The sequence below is a fragment of the Aspergillus oryzae genome, chromosome 3, assembly GCF_000184455.2.
Source record: "Aspergillus oryzae RIB40 DNA, chromosome 3".
Lineage (NCBI taxonomy): Eukaryota > Fungi > Ascomycota > Eurotiomycetes > Eurotiales > Aspergillaceae > Aspergillus > Aspergillus oryzae.
Genome location: NC_036437.1, coordinates 2964423 through 2986974, shown reverse-complemented (window position 1 = coordinate 2986974; position 22552 = coordinate 2964423). Strand labels below are relative to the sequence as shown.

Genomic DNA, 22552 nt, shown 5'->3' with positions numbered 1-22552 from the left:
AGTGATTTCGATATCTAACCAGATCCTCAAGGTCAGACACTATATAAGTAGAACAGCCCACCACAACGCCCGTAATTTCGAGGACCTCTAGTGAGCGAGGAAGTACACCTGCGAATGATCCTGAATTGTTAATTTTGAGTCTCGTGAAGCTGGCGTGCGGGATAGAAAGCTGTTGGAGTACGCTAAACTCCTTCAATGAACCGAGTAGGTCATATAGGTCGTATTGCACCATTGCTGCACTTTGAAACTCAAATTTGTCTGAAGCCGTCCGCATAAAGCCCAGGCGAAGAGATTTCAGGGTCTCTTTGACTTGAAGAAGGGACAGGCGGAACGCTTTTGTATCGAAGTGCCCACGATGCAAATCAGGAGAATAATCGAGTACCACATGGAAATGCTCGAGCTTAGGGCACATTTTAATCCATTTGGTCATGCCTATGGGATCAAAAGCCCCCATCGTCGCACCGGCTCGAGTAACTTGACAAGTAGGGCTGCCAACTGTAAGTTGATCCAAAGACCTTCGGCTTTGTTGTACAAGGCGCTCTTGAATGTTGCATACTAACACTTCACGAACAGCTGGGAAATAATAAAAAGGCAGTGCAAGGTCTGTGGTTACCGGTCTGTACCCAGTAAGGGAGCCAATCATAACTTCTCGCAGAAAGGGAAATGGGGGAGCGTTGTGAAAAGGTCGCTGACGTATGACTGCCTTTTCCAATATATCTTGCAGTAGTTGATCATGATCATAAGCCAGCCGAAGTGTCTCTAAGCGACTCAGGCGAGTTAGCAGCAAGCCCATCCATGCCACAGCACATAACCTGGAAAGGTACTTCTTCCATCTGGCCTTCTCTGTCTTTGCTGCGAATGTTTCGTTCAGCATTCTTTTCATCAGTGCAGAGTCTATACCATGACCATGCTCTGATTTGTGGTGCCTGTTCCGAAATTCGCAGTGGTAGCCAAGTCCAAATGTCACATGGCGTACATGGCTCGCTAAATGTGGGTGTCTGTAAAGGTTCTGAACTATCGCTGGGATGCTTCTTCTTGGGCAGAGTGTAATTGATACATAGAGTAGAGGCTGGAAAACTCGCTGGAACCCCCGAGAGCACTCACTCAATGCACGTTTCGTCGGCAGATCGTGTATATGTTCCCCTATCAGAAGAAGCAGTTCGGTAGGCAGGCGATTCATCTTGTTTGAGATTATCCTTTAAGTCAAATACTCTTTTGGTTGTCTTCGGTTCAAAAGCGGTTGTAGGCGAGGAATATGCCCAGTGATATGAATTAGGCGAAAAGAGAATCAGTTATAACATAAGCGGGTAGGAGTGAGTCAAGATGTTCCCAATGTCGTAGGAATGATGCCGATGATGAACTATTGACTCACAAGGACAGACTCGAAGTGCATCCATTTCTGTGTCATCATGGCTTCATTACTTTCTAAAATAGATTACCCTCAGAAGGAGGTGGGTGCTTAATCGCAAGAAAGAGGTGCTACCTTTATGAAGCAATATAGATCAAGTTAGCATGAATTATGACTATTGACTGCTCATACTCTAAATCGCCCTGTTATAGATCTTCTTCTCCCACCTCTTCGCATCCAAGTAACCACTCTGAAATGTTTATAGGGCCGTATAGTATAGTTTAATATGTCAGCTTAGTTCGAAGTCAAACAGTAAAATCTTAGTCTCCTACAGCATGCTCTCCGTCTTTGATGCACCCGGACACTATAAGCCGAAAGCAAACCAGCCTTCAGGGTGTGCCAAATCTTATATTGCAAGTCCAGCTTCTATAAAACAAATCCTAGTCCCTCCTACTTACAGCATATTCTCCTTATACACCATATAAGTATCTTTCCCAGAAACCTACGTTTCGGGATATTCATATCCAGATCCTCCATACTCGACATCTTGATTTAGTAATACAAACATTGCTAAGTTATTAATTTTGATTACATAGAGACTTGAAACTTATTGAAAGATAATCTACCGAGCACTAATAGCTTTACAATGTACATGTACATGATCTCAAGATCAGGATACGTGTACAAGGCCTGTTAGTTGAACGGTCTACTATTGAGGGTCAAATTATGCAAGGGGTGGCTATAGGTTATATGACGACCAATAGATGAATAGCAGCTTCAACCGTCAAGGTTAATTTATCTAACTGCATCATAACTAGACGGAAGCCAGAGCTTTCCATATATAATGATCTTGCCATGTATGCCTGTCAGACAATGTATGACACCGATATGCATTGGCAAGAAGCGCTCCTATTCGAAGTAACACGTATTAGACTATTGCATAGGGGACCAACACTGAATATGAGTTATCATATGCCGTGCGACCAAAGACAGCAGCATTACTGCTGCGGTGTATCCTCGACTTAGGTGGTGGTGTTAGACGCTGGAGTCCAACGAATAGTTGTCTCCTAGGCTCGGTAAAGATCGCTCCTTGCGTTGCTAATACTCAACGTATTTTCTCTGTCCGTGCTCATATATGACTTAGTCATATTGCTTTATTTATAAATTATATACTAGAATTCTCACCGGTTGTGATGACCCCACTCAGTACACATAACGAAAGTCCTTGTTCTGTTTGTCAGTCAACCCACCCCATGCCTTCTCGTCCGTGACAACCCCCTGTCCTTCTTGGGTTGTCTGGGCACGATCCCTCCGCCTGTTCTCCCAGACATAGTACCCGAATAGGACGACAGCTAATATTCCCGCAACGGCCTGAGTCACCAGAACTGCAATCTTGGCTGGTCGGTATTCGGGGGCATCCCTTGCCTGGAAAGTCTGCGGCCCAATGATATTGCCAACACAGAAGAAACCGGCCACCATAGCACTTGTAAAGGCGCGTTTTGTGTATCCTGCGCAATTGGCGGCAATCCAATGGTAGATCACTGGTGTTGGAGCAACGATTGAATTGACTAGGTAGATCCCAATCAATACTCCGGCTCGATTGCTCTTGGGCAGGAAAGACATGAGCCCGCCGCCGATAATTCCTGGAATACTGCAGATAAAGACCCATGCCCATCGATTCGAGGCTTTGCGAACGCCAATACCCACTAGCAGTGTGAAGAAAATACTAACAATTCCGGAAGGGGTATTTAGAAGGGCTGAGATAGGTCCGCCAAAGCCGAAGCCGGCTATAAGCGTAGAGGAATACACCACGACCACCCCGCTGGAAACAGCTTGCTAGATACGGGTTAGCCTTCCTTCTTCCTCGTAGACTGGAAATCTTCCTTCAAAGACCACACTTGGAAGGGGCGAACAGGTAGGGAATGAACTTACCAAGGCGAGCATCAAAGCCCACAACCACACCTGAGGGTCAAGAACTGCTTCTAGCAATTGCTTGGGATCAAATTTGCCATTGCGAATACCGGTCTGATTCACACGAACATGTTGAAGTAGCGTCACCTTTTGATCATCCGATAACCACTTCGCCTGCATTGGGGTATCTGGAAGGAAAAGTAAGGTAGCAAATCCTACAGCAACAGTTATCAGTCCCATGACAAGGAACATGATACGCCAGCCGGCGAATGCATGGTGTACATGTTGGAAGCCAAAAGAGATCAATCCGCCGACGATTTGGGCTACTCCGAGGCCTAAAAACCAAAATGTAAATCTTGGGGCCTGTTCGGACTTTGTATAGTATTGACCGCTTATGATCATCAAGGATGGCGCTACCGGGGCTTCAAAAATCCCCAGAAATATACGAGCGACAAGCAGAGTCGTATAGTTCTTCGCACCAGCCGCCGCGGCTGCTGCAACACCCCAGAGCATGACATTGATGCTCAACCATTTTGCTGGGGGTACCTTCTGAAGAAGATATGCTGGTGTCCTGGTGAGCTTTCATGCTAGTAGGAGGATAATAAGACGCTTACTATTTGGAACTTCAGCCACCAAGGATGCAATGAAAAAGGCACTTGCGCCGTTGCTAAAATTGTTTCCCTTCAGGTCCAGGTCTGTTTTCATACCCATGACTCCCGCGTACTTTGAAGCCGGGAATTAGCGAGGTCAGGATAAAGGTTCGAGATACTGACATTATACATCACCTTATCGATGAATTGTAGAAAATAGCAACAGAACATGAGCGGTAAAATGCGCCGATCAACTTTATGACGGATTGCGACCAGATCCAAGTCCGTGTGCTGGACATCGCCATGTTTGTCCAAGAAATTCCAGGCATCGTCTACTGCTTGAGAAGATGTAGCTTGTCTCCGAATCGCGTCCGCGACTGGTTGGTCGCTGTTTACCTCCATCATTTTTTTTCTCGATCTGTCTGGGGAAGAATCTCAAACAAGATGAGAATACATGCTGATAATGAAGAACAAATGAAAAAGGGACAGAACCCTACAACGTGGCCGAATAAAAATAAACTCAGGAATGTCGAACAAAAGAGGGGTCCAAAACATACAACAAAAGAGGCAGAGATTGACTTTCAGTCCAGGTCGATTGATATTCATCAATGACCTTCAATGCAGATGGAAATGTAACCTTCCGGAATCCAAAGTTTAAAGGGTCGTATTATCCATTTATGCAATGATCTGATTTGCACCCTATTTCAACCATCCATGATCCTGGTTCGAGGTCACAATGGAGAGACCATTGAAATACATTACCCTCGCCTAGAGTTCCACTTGTTATGAATCTCCGATGTACAAGTCATGATGTTGCAACCACCGAGACTCGCATGTTAGGCCACCCAGACTGGGATGGGATGCATTCTCCAAAGCCTGAGATTCGTGGATAGTGGACTCTCGGTCTCCAGGCCATTGTAACTAACTCCCTTGGCAAAATTATTCGTACTTTGAATGGCTAGAATTCTCATCCCAAAAGCAGATCGTCTTTTACTTAGCCAAAGTCTTTCTGCGCGACAGTAAGGGGAATCAAATACGAGGTTGTCGATCGCCGCACGTCGAATCCTTTATGGCTCTGTGGCAATAGTGGCTATTGCCTTGACACATGTGATATCACAAATCCTAACTCGAAGCTATTGTTCCATTTGGCGCTGTACTAACAATATGTCCTCGCATCGGCGGCTCAACGACTGATCTACATCTCTGAAGCCGATCTCTGTCAACTCAACACATAATAACACTTCAGACTATTTATCCATTGTATGTTCAGGAAAGTATGATGGCTTACTCACTACAACAGTACATTACTGTCTAATATATTTGCCATTGCAAGCTTGGGGTCCATTATCGAACAGGCATGTTATATCGAGACTACCACGGTAGGTTAGGGCTCTACATCAAGATAATGCATTAGATCGTCATCATTACATCGACCTTATCTTCTTCTTTTCCAAGATATAAATCATGTATCATGTAGAAAAGCCTCCATTTGAAACATACTAAACAACGCGCTGGAAGGCTTCGTAGTACTATACACTTAGATTATAGCATCGTGGAGCTCCGAGTACAAGCCCTGACCCTGTTTTACTAGGTGCAGGTTTTATGTCGTTTAGCATATTAAGAAGCATCTACGTTGGATATAATCAGTTCTGAATCTAGCTAATCTTGGAAATAATCAGAACACAATATCCAAATTCAACCACTGTTATCTCATTGTATGTAGTAATGCACGTTCTCAAATATGAGTCGATGCTGTCTGCATTCCCCAGTTCACACCATAACTAGTATATAGCTAGTATTCATCTTTTGACCTTTTATTGCTTTCTTTCTTAAAATATAACATTTGATCGTGTTTTACAAAAGATTGTTCCATATATACTAGGGCTCACAAAGTACAGATATTCCCTAGCTGACAAACGCGGGATAATTGCGCATCCAATCTATACGCTTTACTGTAGTAGCATTCATCACCATAATCAACTCCACTTTGTCTCACAGCTTGGGCAATCCTGCTTTGTAAACCATGTTGAGCAATACCGATACTCTTTACACGATAGGCTATCGATGTCGTGATCGCAACCTCAATTTCACTCATCCGCGAGCACATTTGTCATCACAAGATAACTGACATGTATATAGGTCACGATAACATTGTCTTCAACCCCGCTGGCAGTAATAGTAACTTCCTTTTCCTACAGTACCACTCATTTCATAACCAGAAACCCAGTATAGAAAACCATGCCTGAAAAAACACTACATTTGACCGCGTTCATGCGGCCGGTCAGCTTACATACTGGCGCATGGCGATACCCCGGCGCCTATCCAGACGCCAACTTCAATCTCACCCATCTCAAATCCTTCATTAAGAAGCTAGAAGATGCCAAGTTCGATGCTTTCTTCATGGCCGATCACCTCGCCGTGCTGAACATGCCGGTCGAGGCGCTGAAACGCAGCCACACCGTGACATCCTTCGAGCCGTTCACTCTCCTCTCGGCACTATCAGTTGTAACAGAGAAGATTGGGCTCGCGGCGACAGCATCCACGACATACGATGAGCCCTACCATATCGCGCGACGATTCGCCTCGCTGGATCATCTCAGCAGCGGCCGCGCGGCTTGGAATATCGTCACCACCGGTAATCCGGAGTCTGCGAAGAACTTCGGACTAGATGCACATGTGGAACACGCGGACCGCTATAAGCGGGCTCGTGAGTTCTATGATGTCGTTACCGGGCTGTGGGATAGTTTTGCCGATGATGCCTTCATCCGCGATCAGGAGACCGGCATCTACTTTGATCCGGAGAAGTTACATGTCCTCGACCACAAGGGTGACGATCTGAAAGTCAGGGGACCGCTGAACATCGCGCGCCCAGTTCAGGGTTGGCCTGTGATTGTGCAAGCAGGGCAGTCCGAGCCAGGAAAACAGTTGGCGGCTGAAACGGCCGAAGCGGTCTTCTGCTCGCCGAGGGACTTGGAGTCTGCAAAGGCACTGTATGCGGACATCAAGGGCCGTGCGGTGGCAGCCGGTCGGGATCGTAACCATCTCAAGATCCTACCGGCCGCCTTTATCGTCGTTGGTGACAGTGTCGAAGAGGCCAGAGCCAAGCGCCTCAAGCTCGATAGTCTAGTCCACTACGACAGCGCCATCGCCTCCTTGTCCATTGCACTCGGAACTGATGCGTCCGGGTTCGATCCAGATGGTCCACTACCGACGGATATCCCGGAGACTAATGCGAGCAAGACAGGCCGTGCTGGAGTTCTGAAGCTTGCCGAGGACGAGAAGTTGACTGTACGGCAGCTTGCACAGCGATATGGTGGCTACTCGGGACTTGCTTTTGTCGGTACGCCTGAATCAATCGCGGAGGAAATGAGTGTCTGGCTGGATGAGGAGGGCGCTGATGGTTTCACTGTCGTATTCCCATTCCTGCCACAGGGGCTGGATGATGTTGTTCAGCGACTGGTACCTGAGTTGCAGCGTCGTGGCATCTTCCGTCAGGATTATGAAGGAACAACCTTGAGGGAACACCTTGGTCTTCCACGTCCGAATAATCGCTTCTTTTCATGAGAGGTTTGTGTCATATGTAAATAGAGCCGGGGATACAACATCTATAGGATGTAGCAGTTAGATCACGAGTACGTCGCTCTGTGATTTTTATACTTTATCTAGCAACTTCTACATCAGAGGTCCTTTCTGAAATTACACAGCGAATATACATGATACTACCTTGTTTGTGACAGTATAATAAGCCATGCTTTTCTTGTACTGTTCTATAGATTCCAACCATCAAGTCACCTGAAATGCTGCAGACTTATCAATAAGAGCAGTACTGCTTCACAGGGACATAAAAGATATACAGCAACTAATGAAGAATATAATTCGTGTACTAGGCCATAAAAGCATACATATCGACATCATGTTCAAAGTTGGCAGCTCCTAAGGCAGCCCAGCCTAAAACCAGAAGAGTGAATGATATCACTGAAGTACAGAACAAAGACTATAGGCGTGTATTTCTTGAAATCATCTTCATTTATTCACTGTCTTTCGTGTGCTCCACATCTTTGGGGTCCTCTTACTTACCATCTCCTGCTCGCGCACCTTCCTTCTATCCACTACCACAAGCTCACGGTATCTACTTCGCAGCATGGGATCAAAGAGATCTCACAGAAGGTCTGGGTAAGTCACAAAACCTAACGTACTGAGAACACAGTCATATACAATTTCTCTTTCTTCATTCTTAACAGTCTCTTCTCTAAACTGACTCTCTTATTCTATCTATATTCTCATTGTCTTCATATTTTCATCACTAGACGTGTCATTCACTATGTTGCTCTTACAGCTTATCACTATCATCATAACTTTCTTCTTTGGTCTGACTCTTCGCAGGCTCTATAACGCCGCCATGGAAAAAAGGGCAAGCGAGGCTTCCAAGAAACGCCCCCTTCCTTCCCCTGGTGCCGAACTTCTCGACTCCAACAAGCGCAATGAAGAAAACGACAGCGAAATCTTCACCATGGATAGCTTCTCAACCGACTTGATGTTGAGAGCTCGATACGTGGCCGCTAAGCAAGCTTCTTTTGACGAGCCCTTCGAGCTGTCCGAGGGCGATTCCACTTTGACCCATGCGATCAGAGCTCGCGTTGGTGCAGTAAGGACTAACCTCCTCCCATATCTACATCTGTATCCTTCTCTGATAGACCTCACAGAGCCCCCCAACTGCTGAAAGAGAAACCGTTGCAGGAGCCCCCCTCTCAGATGACGCCGTCGCAGACATACTTAAGAAGGTTAAGCCAGACTGCCACAAGGCCCAGGCGTGGGTCAAGGCGCAAGAACTCAGCAAGGTGGCCATGGAGCAAATTAGGGCGAATTCAGAGAACCGCGACGGCCTCAGAAAGAAGTTAGTACGTCAGTCGCACGGTAGAGCTCGTCAAGCAGAGGCCCAGTTCGATGCACCCAGATATCAGGCAACGGCCCCGGCTCCGAACTTGCAGGCTCCCGATGATCGTACCGTTGAAGAAGAACTGGAGGATGCGAGGGTAGTGTACAACAGGGTTAGCCTAGCACACGATAGACTCCTGAAGACCATCGCCGACATGGAGGAGTTTAGAAAGACTCTGTCGTAGATCTATACTCCATTTATCCTTCACGGCCGGCTGTGGTATTCTGTCATTGCTCTCTTTGACCCTGCTAGACCGAAAGCCCCTAACTTAGTTTGGCGTTCGCAGAGCGACTTGTAACAGACCGGCAGGCATACATCAGTCTTCTTGCTTATCTTTCTTCCATGTAAACGAGACATGATGAATGAACGCTACCGTTGTTATTGCTCAGAGTGAAACCGTTTCAAATGAAACCGTACCATAGAGTCTAGCTTCCCCAATCACAAATTCTCTTCTCCAATCTTTATGTTTTCTTGTTCTTGCTGGCTCCCTTTACTTTGTCCGGGCTCTCTAGTTTATCTACTAGCGGTCGGTACGGTGATGCAAGAACATGCTCCGGCGCCCGCTGCGCAGGTTCCTCTCGTCTAGGCTCTCCGGGAGACGGACGTCGTCGTTGATCCTCGTGCATCCTGTCCAGTGGCTCACCCACGATCTGATACTTGTTCCAGTTGATCGGTGGCATGCGTACCACGTTCTGTGGCGTAGGTATGGTCCCCAGACCCAACGCGCCTCCTTCCTTCGAGTCCCTCATCTCATCATCCTCGTCCTCTTCATCATGCGTGAAATTCACGAAACCTCCCGGGTCCTTCGCCGTCAGATTCCCCGCCGCCAGTTCGCGCGCAAACCCCTCAGGATCGGCAGCCGCCGCTTGCTTCAGCCTCTCCAGTGTCCGTATATCACGCAGACTCTGCTGCTTCTGAAGCTGTAGAATCGAGATGGTGGACCGCAACGCGATCGCATCGGGGTTCTCGCTTTCTGAGATCGGCACGGCAACGGGCTCCGGCGCGAAGACGGCCGGTGTCGTAGGAAGCGAGGCTGTTGCGCCGCCAGTGCGACTTGTTGGCGACGGCGACGAGGCCGGGGGAACAATGGGATGTGATGGTGCACCGTTGGACGTGGAGGCGTTCTGGACTGGGGCAAGATGAGCGAAGACCGGAGTTACTGGGGAATAAGGCGGGCGCGGTGGAGTCCCTGGTCGATCATTCGGATTGCTATCATTGTCCTGAGTGGGCTGCATGGTGCCTAAATTGTCCGTGTGGATGTCGGACGCTAAGATTAGGGTTTTTCTGTTTTGATTTCTGGAATGAAGATGATGATCGCGTGGCCGGGTTGTTGTTGTGGCGGTGGTGGATGATCGATTGATCGATTGATTGATTGATGTTGTTTATGCTCATCGGCGGATGACGTCTTAAATGCACACTTTATTTCTTCTCTTGTCAAAACTCAGCCCCTCATCTTTTCAGGTACACATTTCGATGCGATACATCTTTTATTCTAAGTCGATGGTTATTTTTAGTAATTCTTATAGTAATTACTAACCTAGAGGTATCTTCTATTAAATTCTATACATGTCAAAAGATCAGTAAGTAATAGTTGAGACACATTATCATGAACATTATTGATACTCCAAAGAAATGAGATCAACTCGCTAGAAACTTTAACAGAAGAACGAGAAGTGCTCTATATTATTATTAATTTTATGTATAATTAAGAAAAATCACCAAACTATATCAAGTAATTAATTTGACTGTCGACAATGGCCTGATTTGTGGCCTGATCGCTGCCTTTGAACCTCTCACCGCCCAAAAAAAAAAAGGAAGAAAAAAAAGACCTCTCCCAAACCGAATCAGGCCGGAAATCTCTCCGTCTTCCCCTCTTCCCAATTTCCTCACATCACGAACAATATGAAGCGCAAGACCGAAGGAAGAGAATCCTTGGGTGGCAGTGGACAGCCGGATTCTAAGAGACGGGCATTGACGAGCGAAGAAGCCGCTGCGCGCTTCCGCGATGGCCTCTTTGAACCCTCGGAGCAGCAGAAGTATACCGATCAATACGCCGAGTCCGCACCGTACGTCGACACCTGAGTTCTCACAACCACACACCGGAGAAAAGAATCCACATGTGTAGAATGCTGATTATCAATCAAGGTACAAGCATGGAGTCATCCATCCCCTAATCGAGCCTTCCTTGCTACGCGCGGTCCGCAACGAAATCCAAGAGAACTTGGACTTCACCGAGAAAGAGACGGATATTTACAAGATCTTTCAGTCCGGAGATCTGGCGAACCTGGACGGGCTGGACGATGCATCTCTGTCGCGACTCCCCTCCCTGCTGAAGCTCCGTGATGCCATGTACTCCGCCCGCTTTCGTGAGTACCTGTCGTCCGTGACTGGCTCGGGCAAGCTGAGTGGTCGCAAGACCGATATGGCTATCAACATCTACAACGAGGGATGCCACCTTCTGTGCCATGACGATGTCATTGGAAGCAGACGTGTCAGCTACATCTTGTATCTGACTGATCCGGACACCCCCTGGCAGGCGGAATGGGGTGGTGCACTGCGCCTGTACCCCACGACCACGAAGAAGGATGCACAGGGCGAAGACGTCAAGATCCCCAGCCCCGACTTCAGTCTCAGCATCCCGCCCGCCTTCAACCAGCTGAGCTTCTTCACCGTTCAGCCTGGTGAGAGTTTCCATGACGTCGAGGAGGTTTACCATTTCAAAGAGGGTGAGGACAGGTCAAAGAAGCGGGTGCGCATGGCCATCAGTGGATGGTTCCATATTCCTCAGAAGGGAGAAGACGGCTATGAGGAGGGCCTAGAGGAGAAGCTTGCCGAGCGGAGCAGTCTCGCTCAGCTTCAGGGACGCGGTGACATCTACGACCTCCCCCAGCCCAAGCCGGTCGTGTGCGAGAATGAGTCGCAGGAGGTTGAGGGCAAGGGCAAGGGCAAGGTGGAGGAGCAACCCAACGACACCGAATTTACTGAGGATGATCTCAATTTCTTGATCCAGTACATCGCACCATCCTATCTCACCCCAGACATCGCGGAGGAGATGTCGGAGACCTTCACCAACGAGTCATCGCTCAACTTGGAACAGTTCCTGTCAGAGAAATTCTCTGCCCGCGTGCGGGAATATATCGAGGAGCAGGAGAAGAAGACCCTTCCCCAATCATCAGATGAGATCCAGGCACAGACGGGATGGACTGTCGCCCGTCCCCCTCACAAGCAGCGCTACATGTTCCTGCAGCATTCGACGGCTGCACAGGACGAGAAGACCCCCTTTCAGGAGTTGCTCAACGACGTCTTTCCCTCCCCCGCATTCCGCAAATGGCTCGCCGCCATTACCGGCGCGGAGCGCCTTACAAGCTACGACTTTATGGCACGCCGCTTCCGCCGCGGACAGGACTACACTCTAGCCAGCGGCTACGACGGGGAAGAACCTCGATTGGAGTTTACGCTCTCCTTGACCCCTACGCCAGGATGGGAGAAGGAGGCTGACGAGGAAGAGGAGGAGGAAGATGATGAAGAGGGCGAGAACGGCGAGTCCGAGAAAAAGCCGAAGGCCGATCCCAAGGAGAAGGAGCCTATGAGCGACGCTGAGGAACCCGCCGTGGGTGGTTATGAGATCTACATGGCTGGGGACGACGAAGAGGAGGGTGACGCAGCCATCTACCGCTCTGCCGCCGCGGATGAAGATGACGGCATCCTATTCAGCACTGCTGCTGGCTGGAACCGACTTAGTATTGTTCTGCGCGACAGCGGCACCCTCAAGTTTGTCAAGTACGTCAGCGCTGCCGCCAAGGGAGACCGGTGGGATATCACCGGCGAGATGGGTGTGGAGTTTAATGATGATGACGAAGACGAGGATGAGGACGATGAGATGGAAGCTGACGAGGAATAAAATGTTATATTTTGGCTAATTTCAATTGTCCGTTTGTATATACAATGACTTTTACTATTTTCACGAACCAAGCATTAGGCACCACCCAAATGACAAAAGTAGATTGAATGTTTCACTCTTGCAGTAATCAAATTATTGCTGCCTGCTATGAACTCACTGTCCTAGTCAGTGCATGATGATCTCCAGTGGCAATATCTGTATCCCAACTAGAAAACAGAGCAGACGCTTTAGTGGCTTAACCAACGGGGCTACCTGAATGCACACAGCCACAATGATAGACCATATGCATAAACCTCCTCCCAGACCATATGCATAAACCTCCTCCCAGACCAACTCAATTGACGAGCAGGCGGCAACATATCCCTCTTCATGTCGTACAGACCTAATTAATTACACGCTTAGACTGTTTTGCAATTATCCTACCCAGTATCCAGGTCATTACAATCCCGACCTGTAAGTTACACGAACCTAGGATGTGAAACACCCCACTTAACCCTAATTTAGCTGTGTATCAATGGATGTCAGTATGCATTGACTTCAGGCTTAGGTCTGAGAGAAACTTTACAGTGGACTTTTATTGACCCTTTCATTTACGGATCTATGAATCGCTGGTTTTCGGGCATGGAAGTATACTCATCATGGCTCAATATAGTTTCATCTTCGACGCTAATGGTCAACAAAGACAGTCACCACATGCCAACATTCAACATGTTTGGTAGAATTTCAAAAGTTTTTTAAGATGTCTTGAACTAGAAGAACGACACATCCAGAAACCCATCACAGCATAGCCCTGAATATGATCATATAAGAATGTACACTTTCCACGAGGAGTGTGGTTAATCTTTGATATTTCAAATGTTATGTACCTTACTTTCAAGCAGGTATACTTCCACTGTGGTATACTGACATGCTGATTAAGACCTGGCTTGTCAATCATCTATACTATACACTCAACAGGGAGAAGACCCCTCACTGGACTGAGTTGGACGGTAAACACATAGGCCGCCAGCTAAAGCAACGTTATGATGGCCAATAACCATGCTAAACATAGGGTCATCAACCTCAAGTACTCCGCAGACAGTACGCTAAATGATAGCGCGTCCAGTCGAGCATTGTCATAGATAATGGGCATATCTCACCGGGTACCCTAAAGAGAAAAGACTGAACCACGTTACATGATGGCCAAGGGAGGAAAATATCACAAAACTGACACCCAGATCAATTGGGATAGATTGCAAAAAGAAACTGCGAGGTCGTACCCGGGATCGAACCGGGATTATGAGAATCAGAATCTCATGTGCTAACCATTACACTATACAACCGCTAGTTATTAAAAAATGGTTACTTATTATGTTATATAACATATTGATATACATAAAAATAACGGTCAAAGTAACAATGTCCGGATTGGTTATCACACGGCATATAACTATAATCGGAATAGGTATGGTTAAGTTGAAGGCTATATGAATATGCTTAGCATAACCAAGTCTACTTTACATAACACTATGGCCATACAAGCGTTCCGGTTGTGTATTGGTTGATCTTTCCTGCATGTTTTTCTTGATAAGGTTGGTCCTGCTCCATCCTAAAATATATACATGTATCGTTCAGCCCATCATCACCGATCCAGGCCCCAGTGCCTGAGCGCATCAAGTGATACCTGAGCAACATGTATACATCCAAACTTAGGTCATATACATTGTTACAAAATATACCCTGTAACGCCCCACGGTTCAATAGTCGAACCACAAAGACAAGCAATCGTGAAATCCCCAATATACTAGTACGGAGTAAGTTGCATCTGTGGGTCAGAATCCTCTACACAGTCAAGAGGACAAGTTCAAAGCGACGACCGCGTTTTATCGCCCAACGATAAAATGACAAATTGGGAGCATCACGTCAATGGTACGAAGTATGGGATAGGGAAGATTTCTGAGGTTACCCGATCACGAACCATGAAACGGCTAAATCACAGTTAGCAACTTGAAGAATATCCACACTAAGATGTCGTTGTCTGATGCATCTCCCAGCCCCAGGTCCAGGCGGGCCAAGGCTGTAACACATGGAGAAGGGATTTCTGTACCAGAATTTCGCTTAATGTGACCAGAGCTTATGCCCCTGGCTATCGGAAGTAAATACCGGGATATCCCATCAGAGCACACCAGTGAAATGTTGCCAAGGCTGGTACGTACATGGAATGTGAGGAATCACATAGTGGACGAGGGCGCACTGACTCCGCGTGGCGTCCCGTTGGACAAGACGTTTAGATCCTCTAACTGAAGGTGTCACCTTACCGAATAGGCAAACTCTAGACGGTGAGCACATTTGACTAGCAGACAGGGATGGCCCAGCCAGATGACTATTTGAGAGCTATCAGGTGGTGGTGCTTACCTGTGTACAGTAGCCCTATATAGCCTGCAGATCTACCATGCTAAACTTGGATATGGCCTTGATACCACTTCCCAAGTCGTGGCCAGCAAATAAGTATTGCAGCCCCTTAATGGCAGTTGGAAAGCCCCAGCCAGCCATTTTGTTTTCGTACCCAGGTCAGAATGAATATGTTATGGAAACGTTCACTAATTGAAACCGATACCGTAACCCCCAACTCAGATGTAGACCGTAAGGTTCCATATTCGCCACCTTAATATGATATCACGCATACACGATGTGCAGGTAGTATACCTGTAAATTGGCTGGACAAACATCTATCCCCCTCACACAAGGACGGCTGGTAAGCGCCCTGGGCGGTGGACAATGCATAAGGGTAGCGTCTCACCTTTAACTATAGTCGTCGATCATAAGTTAGGTTGGCTGGTAACTGTCCAAGTCAGGTTAAGCAATCTTTCCTTTAATCATCTGCCAGTGTTCTCCCCGAGATGTCGATCACCTACCATGGATGACCACCAGTGTATATACAATATCTGCCCATGTAGTACGGATTATATACACAGAGATCGGAGATACAGAGCTTGGAATGGCCGAGTCAAGTTCCGAGTGGAAGCCCAGCCATGCGCCACGCTGTCGGAGTCTGTTGCGCGAAGCTCTACCCCCTAACCGTGTCATTCCATACCACCAGGCTAGAAAAGAAAGGATCCTGGTGTATAATAGCGATATACAGTGGTGTGAGCCACCTTCTCCCAATATTTTGGCTCTAGAGACTAAAATATGAGCCGCTGCACACAACAACGGTTGTGTAGTGTAATGGTTAGCACCCAGGATTCTGATTCCTGTAATCCCGGTTCGATCCCGGGCACGACCTCTTATTTTTCTTTACTTTTTCCCTACTCCCAGGACAATATGTTTAGAGTCATAGTGCCAAAAATCAAGGGCTGCAACAACAACTGGTTGTGTAGTGTAATGGTTAGCACCCAGGATTCTGATTCCTGTAATCCCGGTTCGATCCCGGGCACGACCTCTTATTTTTCTTTACTTTTTCCCTACTCCCAGGACAATATGTTTAGAGTCATAGTGCCAAAAATCAAGGGCTGCAACAACAACTGGTTGTGTAGTGTAATGGTTAGCACCCAGGATTCTGATTCCTGTAATCCCGGTTCGATCCCGGGCACGACCTCGTCTTCTTTCTTTTTGCCATATCTCTTGACATGGCGTAGTCTCCATATAGGTGTTCACGCATGGCTAGAACCAGCCAGCCCGGGGCCATGGCAAATTTTTTTTTCTCCTTCTCCAGTTTACCCCCTGGAGCGACTAATCCAACCAAAGTCTCATCCCGCCGCCTCACTAGTGGAAAAACCGACAATCAGAGTCTATGAGATTGCTCTCCATGACAGGGAGCAAAGCGCTAACGGAGCATTTATCGCAACTAGCGCCGCAGGCTCAGCACGACTTCAAGCTCGGCAAATATTCACCACCTGTCTCCGTGTTATCCCATGTGCAAGCCTTAAATGTGGACCTATACCAAAACAGGCAGGTCGTTGATGCACCATGCTTCATCACCATATTAAAGTAGATGACAAGGCATAGGCGGTACCCAATTAGCGTGTCAGGAACCTGGCGCTAGACAGGGGACCTTGCCCCCACCCCCTTGGGCGTGGAGTGAAGAGCAGACCTCGTTCTCATTGTCCATCCCCGAGGATCGATAATTGGGATATTAACTCGTCCCGATATCCCTGTCTTGTCACACACATAAGGTCTGCAGCCCCGTAGCGGACTTTCACCATGGTGTGATTGATTAGCCAATTATAGTTTCGCTCAGATGAAGTTGATCCCGATGAAATCCCACCCCGCTCAAAGCCGTCAGGGTCGAGACTTTTCCCCTCGCCGGCATCATTGTTGCTTTATAGTCGTAATCAAGTCCGAGAGAGTGCTACAGGGGGGTCACTAAGGAAAAAAGAAACCACCTGAACTTGAGGCACGCCTCGTGTGGGTCATTGCATGCGTCTATATCTATCTTCGTTGGGCGATCTATCTCTATCCCGTCCAGGACTAATTCTAACGGTCCATCGACACCAAATGGGAAAAAGGTATTTTGAGGAGCACGCGGGAGAGACGATAAGGGAGGGGGGAATTATTGTCGTACAAGGAACACGGGCCTTCCTCCAGCATGGTGGATGATGGCGCCGTGTCACCCTGACATGCTTGCCCAATTACTTGCCGACTCGGGGTTACAGGACAGATTATCGAGGCGAAGATGGTGCAGGAATTAGCCCAGGTTTTGGTACCCCTTGTCGTTAGTCGAATGGTACAAAAAACTCCGTGGGAATGTTCTGTACCTCGTACCACCATGGCGTCTGAGTGGGGGATCTGATTTGGTGGGCTGCCTGCGCTAACTGGGGGGGCTTGTAAGTTGTCAGATCTGCAGTCCTTTAGCACCAGCCGGCCTTTTCTCGACGATGTGGACTTTTAACTTTTAATGAGCAAAGAAAAGGAACAATAATTTAATTTCAAATGAGAACCAAGTTAAACAAGAAAGAAAAAGAAATAAAGAAAAAATAAAATAAACCAGGAAGGTTAGGATTTCGGGACCGTTGCCGACAAGAGAAATACAGAAGGTTGATCGTCCTTTGAGATGATACACGCCCAGACAAAAAAAAAGGGCTGAGATCACGGGATGTCAGACCTATCAGGTACAGATTATCTGACTAGCGGATGACTGTGCATTTGTTCTTCCATTGATCGTGTTTCTTACATAATCTGGAATATTGTTTCATCGTCTGACACCTTGTGTCAATGAATCAGAATCCGCTTCCAAAGCTCCGCAGAGACATGAGTAAGGGCACCATTGGGAAGTAACACCTGTCTAACAGTGGCTGCGCCAGAAGTCGGTGAAGCACCAATCCACTAGGAGACGCCATATCATTTGGACATTTCCAGCTCCATGTGGACAGGAAGGGATGAGACTAGCCTGGCGATCATCCATCATGGTGGATATGACAACGGCTTGGCTACTTGGGTTTTGGAGGAAATCCAAAGTAGTGAATACTACTATACCCCGTTTAGTAGTGCTGATTCCCACCGTGACTGAACCTTGGCAGGTAAGGGCAGGAAGGAGGGATGGGGAAAGTAGTAGATCATGCCCCGGTTCAACGATGCACTCTCCTACTATCTGCACATTGCCCACATGTGTATATGCATGTATGCATGCATGTCCATGGTCACATTCCACCTGAGCGGGGTGATGATACTGTATGAATGCAGCTGTTGGCTTCATTATGCTATTGGCGCCTCCTGACATGGAGTAAGTGTTTGCGTTCCATCCCCTCAGAGATGAAGTCTAGGGTGCCCCAAGAGAAGATCAAGAAAAGAAAAAGAAAGAAAGAATAACTACTTTTGATGTATCAAGAGGTGGATGGTTGCATGACCACGATATCTTTGTGATTTTTATTCTTCTGTGGCTCGAGAAAAATATACTACGCAAATAAGCAAGACACTTGACTAGTGACTTAGAACCACGCACCCTTCCTGAATTCTTGGCTTGCTCAGTGGCTGGACCAGTGAACACCGACGGATAGTCCAGAACCTTGAGTGACAAACCAAGTTTTCCTTAGCGGCGATCATTCCACCGTGGTTGCCATGTGTTTTTCCTCGCTGAAAGTCAAAATATTACTCATCTTCTTTCTGTCGTCATTCTCGACTCAACGAAGCTTCATTCTTCCTTTCCTTGACTGGTCGGGGCTTGGGGAACAGGTGCAAGGGAGAGAGAAGACTTGAGTGAGACTTACGGGAAATACTACCAAAAAAAAAAAAAAAAAAACAGAGCCCTAAGATTATCCTACTAAGCTCCTTTAGTCGGTAGATACGACGCTATATTATCCCAGGGTATTTTATCACCTTCCTGGAAGACTGCCCCGGTCGCTAATGCATCGGTTCGGTGTGTGCGGAGCTGTCATGACACGTTGGGTACAAGGTCATACCTTGTATGATTTATACATAATATTACCCGCTATGTGCATGATTTGTATGTATGTATACCAACCAACATATCATGGACAATCATCCACAGCTTCGGCGTTAACATCGACTATCTGGTACCCTGAGCTTGTATTTTAGCACCGAAGAACCTTCGGGCAAGACTTCAACCGGATGCCGAATCTGAATCCCATCAGGGAAAATGATCTGAACAGAAGCATATTTCTGAATGACCAATGCTGATTGAGCACTCTGCTTCTGCAAGGAGGTACCGGGTACTTTTTTCGCCCGTCCATGTGCCACCGAGTACAGTACAGTGACGGTAGTTCGCAGCCCGTGGGACCCCTGAGGACGATCGTTCAGTGCGGCCACGTGAAAGCAGCCTGTATCGAGATCGTGGCCAACCGAGGAGTCGAGGACTAAGTATGAATGGGGTTGTTCCTTTTTTCCATTTTCATCTTTTTGTCCCCTAACCCTCCCAGTATTATCTTTCTTCTTATTCTGTAAATTTAATTCTCTTTACTCTCCAGCCTGCGATGACCAATCACTTTAACGTCATACGAATACCAGCCATGATAAGTTTATTCCTTTCCCCTTCACTATCAAATATCCATTAATATCATAATATTGTCTTGCAGGGTCGGAAAAATAAGGAAAACTCCAGCCTTGTTTCTTATTCCTTCCATAAGTACGGACTACGTTGGGTGCTGATTATGTGGCTAATTGTTATTACGGCAGTCTAGATCGAGTATGGACCAACATGGATACGATCGACTCGTAATTTATCGTGTACACCCGCAGAGCTTAACAATAATAATAGTAGTGAATTAATTAATGTATGATCCAACCGCCCACCCCATGACAATCATCCTGTTGTATGATTCCATGCGACTGAGACAAAACACGCTGTCGGGGAAAAGTATAACGATTTTCAAATTCCAATGACGCGGAGACCTCTGTTCCATGATGTAATAATTAATTCTCAATGGAAAAGAGAAAGGCAGACCTTCCCTTACCTGGTGGTGTTGCCGAGTCCAGTACCATCCCTCGCGTTGTTACCCCTCGTCGAGGAATGTTTGACCCATACAACAACGTGTTCTTTCATCAACCAGCGCCATGGGTACGGACTTTGAGGTGCCGAAATTCTTCAGGCCACGGGACATTTTGCAGCCGTGGAGGATGCATTTCCCATGGCAGTTCCTAGCATTCTGATACGTTGATTAGAGCTGGATCTACTTCCCCCCTCCAATGGATGCTGGGCCCCACTTCCCGGTTGGTCCAAGCTACTGCTTTTGATTGACACTAAGCACCAAAGGGGCAACCGCAAATACGGACCGGGAGTAGATTCAATGTGAAAATATCTTTTTTTTTTATTTTTTCTATTTTTCCGAAAATCCCTCCCTACCGTTTTTATTTATTTTCCACTACCACCCCCCATCATGCAGAACACCCCCTCCTCCCCGGGGGGAAGTTTCAAACAGGCAGACACACAACAAAGTTTCCCCCGTTGGACCACCAAGTTCAAGTATGGATCTTTGACTTTCTACCTTGAAAAGTGGGGACCCCCGTGGCTGATGGAAGTCTGGCAAACAGGCCCTACCCTGTTTTGAGTTAGGCCTCCATCGGCTAGCATGGCTCCAATTATGAGGTCCTTTCAATGTCCGGTCCCCGGCTCGACACGCAGATGCAGAGTGGGGCGGGGGTTGAGGCAAAGCAAAGGAAAAAAACAGAATTAGACATTAAGACCCTCTTCCTAGCCGTCTTTGTACTGTATCGCCAGCTCAGATCGACAAGAGGATTGCCAAGATAAGTCCTTACAATTTCTCTAAAAGGGCAGATCTCTCGGCTATTCCGCTCCAAACTTTGGAAAACCAAAAGGGAAGTTGTAGAACCGATGAGGTGAATGAGTGGGCGAGAAAATTAAGCGAGAGGTAAAGATAGGAATCATCATCTGAACTGATGAAGGTGCAGTACCTTGGATAGCGCACGTACCGTTACTATATATGTTGAGTAACATAACAGGGTCTGATCACAGAGGTGCTGTCTCCGCCGCAATGGTGATCACCAGGCTACATAGCGAGGACGAGCTTCAAGGATATATAGTAGATACTATTTACCTATTGTCTTGTACCTGTAAACAAATGGCGGCGCCTACAGAAACAAATTCTATGCATATAGAGTATATAGTATGTACGTATTGCATGTATGTATCACTGTCGACTCGAACATTTCCGGGGGTAACAAAAAGAGACTCGAAAATAGTAGTATCCATTTAAAAGCAGGGTATTTATTTGGTACTATTGGATGGCTGAGTACTCTCAAGTTTGGTACCTGACATTCGACAGAAGTCGGGGTACTGCTCAATGGCCATGCTTTAAATGACTCAAATATGGCTCGACGGTAACCATGGATGATGGTGTTCAAGGAGGGTACGGGTACGTACCCCCAGTTAGTTTGACCCCCCAGAGAAGACGGCCTCGTGGCAGTGGCCCCTGTGTCCCATTTCCATGCAGTAGTGCGCTTCTCTCGAGGTCTAGTGCTTGACTAGACTACTACTACCTCATGGATTTTATTCAGTATCTATTCTTCTCCGTGTTTCCTCCGAGAGTAGATCCTCAAATCTCTACTCACTACTCCGCAATATCCGCCAGTTCGAGTGTCGCGGCGCCTGTCATATGAATGCAGTTGGTATGCCTTTAGCCGGTCTCTGATCACCTTGAAATGTCCCTCGTGTTTACTGCTGGTGGTAACAGGTGATGTGCATAAATCGGGTAAAACTTCTCCAGTACTTTCCATCTTTATTAATACTAAGTTACTTTTTCTTTTCCCTATTCTTTCTATTCTACTTGGCAGTTACACAAAACCGTTAGTGACCCAGCATCAAGACTTCTGATGTGATGTTATTTGGTCAAACATGTGTAGAGTCTGTTTCCTTTTTCAGGATAGAAACCACAAGCATGCCGATGTCTGTGTGTATACAGCATGTGTGCAATATAGGCAAGAGGGCTTAAACACTGTCAGTGCAGAGAAGTGGTCTGTGATTGCATGCATACTTTTAACATTTTTAATTTTATTTTATTTTTATTTGATGTTTGTTTTATTTTTATTTTTTACTTATGATGGTACGGTGCTGTACCTGATCTGTATAAGAAAGGGGTGTGTGAGTGACTTGGGACTGCATCATGCACCATGTGTTGAAGTTTCCATGGAGCCGGTCATAGTCACTTAAATTTCTCCCATAAATCTAATTTTCGCAGAGGGATGAACCGTATCTGTCAATCAGCCTCGTCATAAATCCTCCAGCTAGCACACTCGACTCTCATTTTTATTTCTCTCCCTCTAAGCGACTGGCAGTGGATTACAGGGACGGTCATCTCCGGTTTAGGTAGTAGTATAATACGTCCTTCCACATCGATTCAACCGATCTTTCGGTTTTGCTTCTACTATCGATTTAACCCTTCTTCTTCCTCCAATTATTATGATTCAAGACGTTTGTC

General features: G+C 46.9%; 5 protein-coding genes and 4 non-coding genes across 9 annotated transcripts; 6 read left to right on the top strand and 3 right to left on the bottom strand.

The window, feature by feature from the left end:
* Nucleotides 1-2551: 2551 nt before the first annotated feature.
* On the bottom strand, nucleotides 2552-4254 carry AO090026000790 (uncharacterized protein; the record flags this gene model as incomplete). The annotated part of the gene is made up of 4 exons (XM_023235907.1): nucleotides 2552-3184; nucleotides 3281-3822; nucleotides 3874-3982; nucleotides 4033-4254. 4 exons carry the CDS (start codon nucleotides 4252-4254, stop codon nucleotides 2552-2554), a joined length of 1506 nt encoding a protein of 501 aa, XP_023091175.1.
* Nucleotides 4255-6087: 1833 nt separating this feature from the next.
* Nucleotides 6088-7413, top strand: AO090026000791 (LLM class flavin-dependent oxidoreductase; the record flags this gene model as incomplete). Its single annotated transcript, XM_001822144.1, has 1 exon — nucleotides 6088-7413. One exon carries the CDS (start codon nucleotides 6088-6090, stop codon nucleotides 7411-7413), a length of 1326 nt encoding a protein of 441 aa, XP_001822196.1.
* A 757-nt stretch (nucleotides 7414-8170) lies between these two features.
* AO090026000792 (uncharacterized protein) lies at nucleotides 8171-8969 on the top strand (the record flags this gene model as incomplete). The annotated part of the gene is made up of 2 exons (XM_023235906.1): nucleotides 8171-8494; nucleotides 8553-8969. The coding sequence occupies 2 exons, from the start codon at nucleotides 8171-8173 to the stop codon at nucleotides 8967-8969; spliced, it is 741 nt and encodes a 246-aa protein (XP_023091176.1).
* A 277-nt stretch (nucleotides 8970-9246) lies between these two features.
* On the bottom strand, nucleotides 9247-10020 carry AO090026000793 (uncharacterized protein; the record flags this gene model as incomplete). Its single annotated transcript, XM_001822146.1, has 1 exon — nucleotides 9247-10020. One exon carries the CDS (start codon nucleotides 10018-10020, stop codon nucleotides 9247-9249), a length of 774 nt encoding a protein of 257 aa, XP_001822198.1.
* Nucleotides 10021-10687: 667 nt separating this feature from the next.
* On the top strand, nucleotides 10688-12686 carry AO090026000794 (oxidative DNA demethylase; the record flags this gene model as incomplete). The annotated part of the gene is made up of 2 exons (XM_001822147.3): nucleotides 10688-10851; nucleotides 10931-12686. 2 exons carry the CDS (start codon nucleotides 10688-10690, stop codon nucleotides 12684-12686), a joined length of 1920 nt encoding a protein of 639 aa, XP_001822199.1.
* Nucleotides 12687-13936: 1250 nt separating this feature from the next.
* Nucleotides 13937-14008, bottom strand: AO090026t00013. The gene has a single exon. It is a non-coding gene; the product is annotated as a tRNA-Gln (tRNA).
* A 1868-nt stretch (nucleotides 14009-15876) lies between these two features.
* Nucleotides 15877-15948, top strand: AO090026t00014. The gene has a single exon. It is a non-coding gene; the product is annotated as a tRNA-Gln (tRNA).
* Nucleotides 15949-16032: 84 nt separating this feature from the next.
* Nucleotides 16033-16104, top strand: AO090026t00015. The gene has a single exon. It is a non-coding gene; the product is annotated as a tRNA-Gln (tRNA).
* Nucleotides 16105-16188: 84 nt separating this feature from the next.
* AO090026t00016 lies at nucleotides 16189-16260 on the top strand. Its single transcript has one exon. It is a non-coding gene; the product is annotated as a tRNA-Gln (tRNA).
* The last annotated feature ends 6292 nt before the right edge of the window (nucleotides 16261-22552 follow it).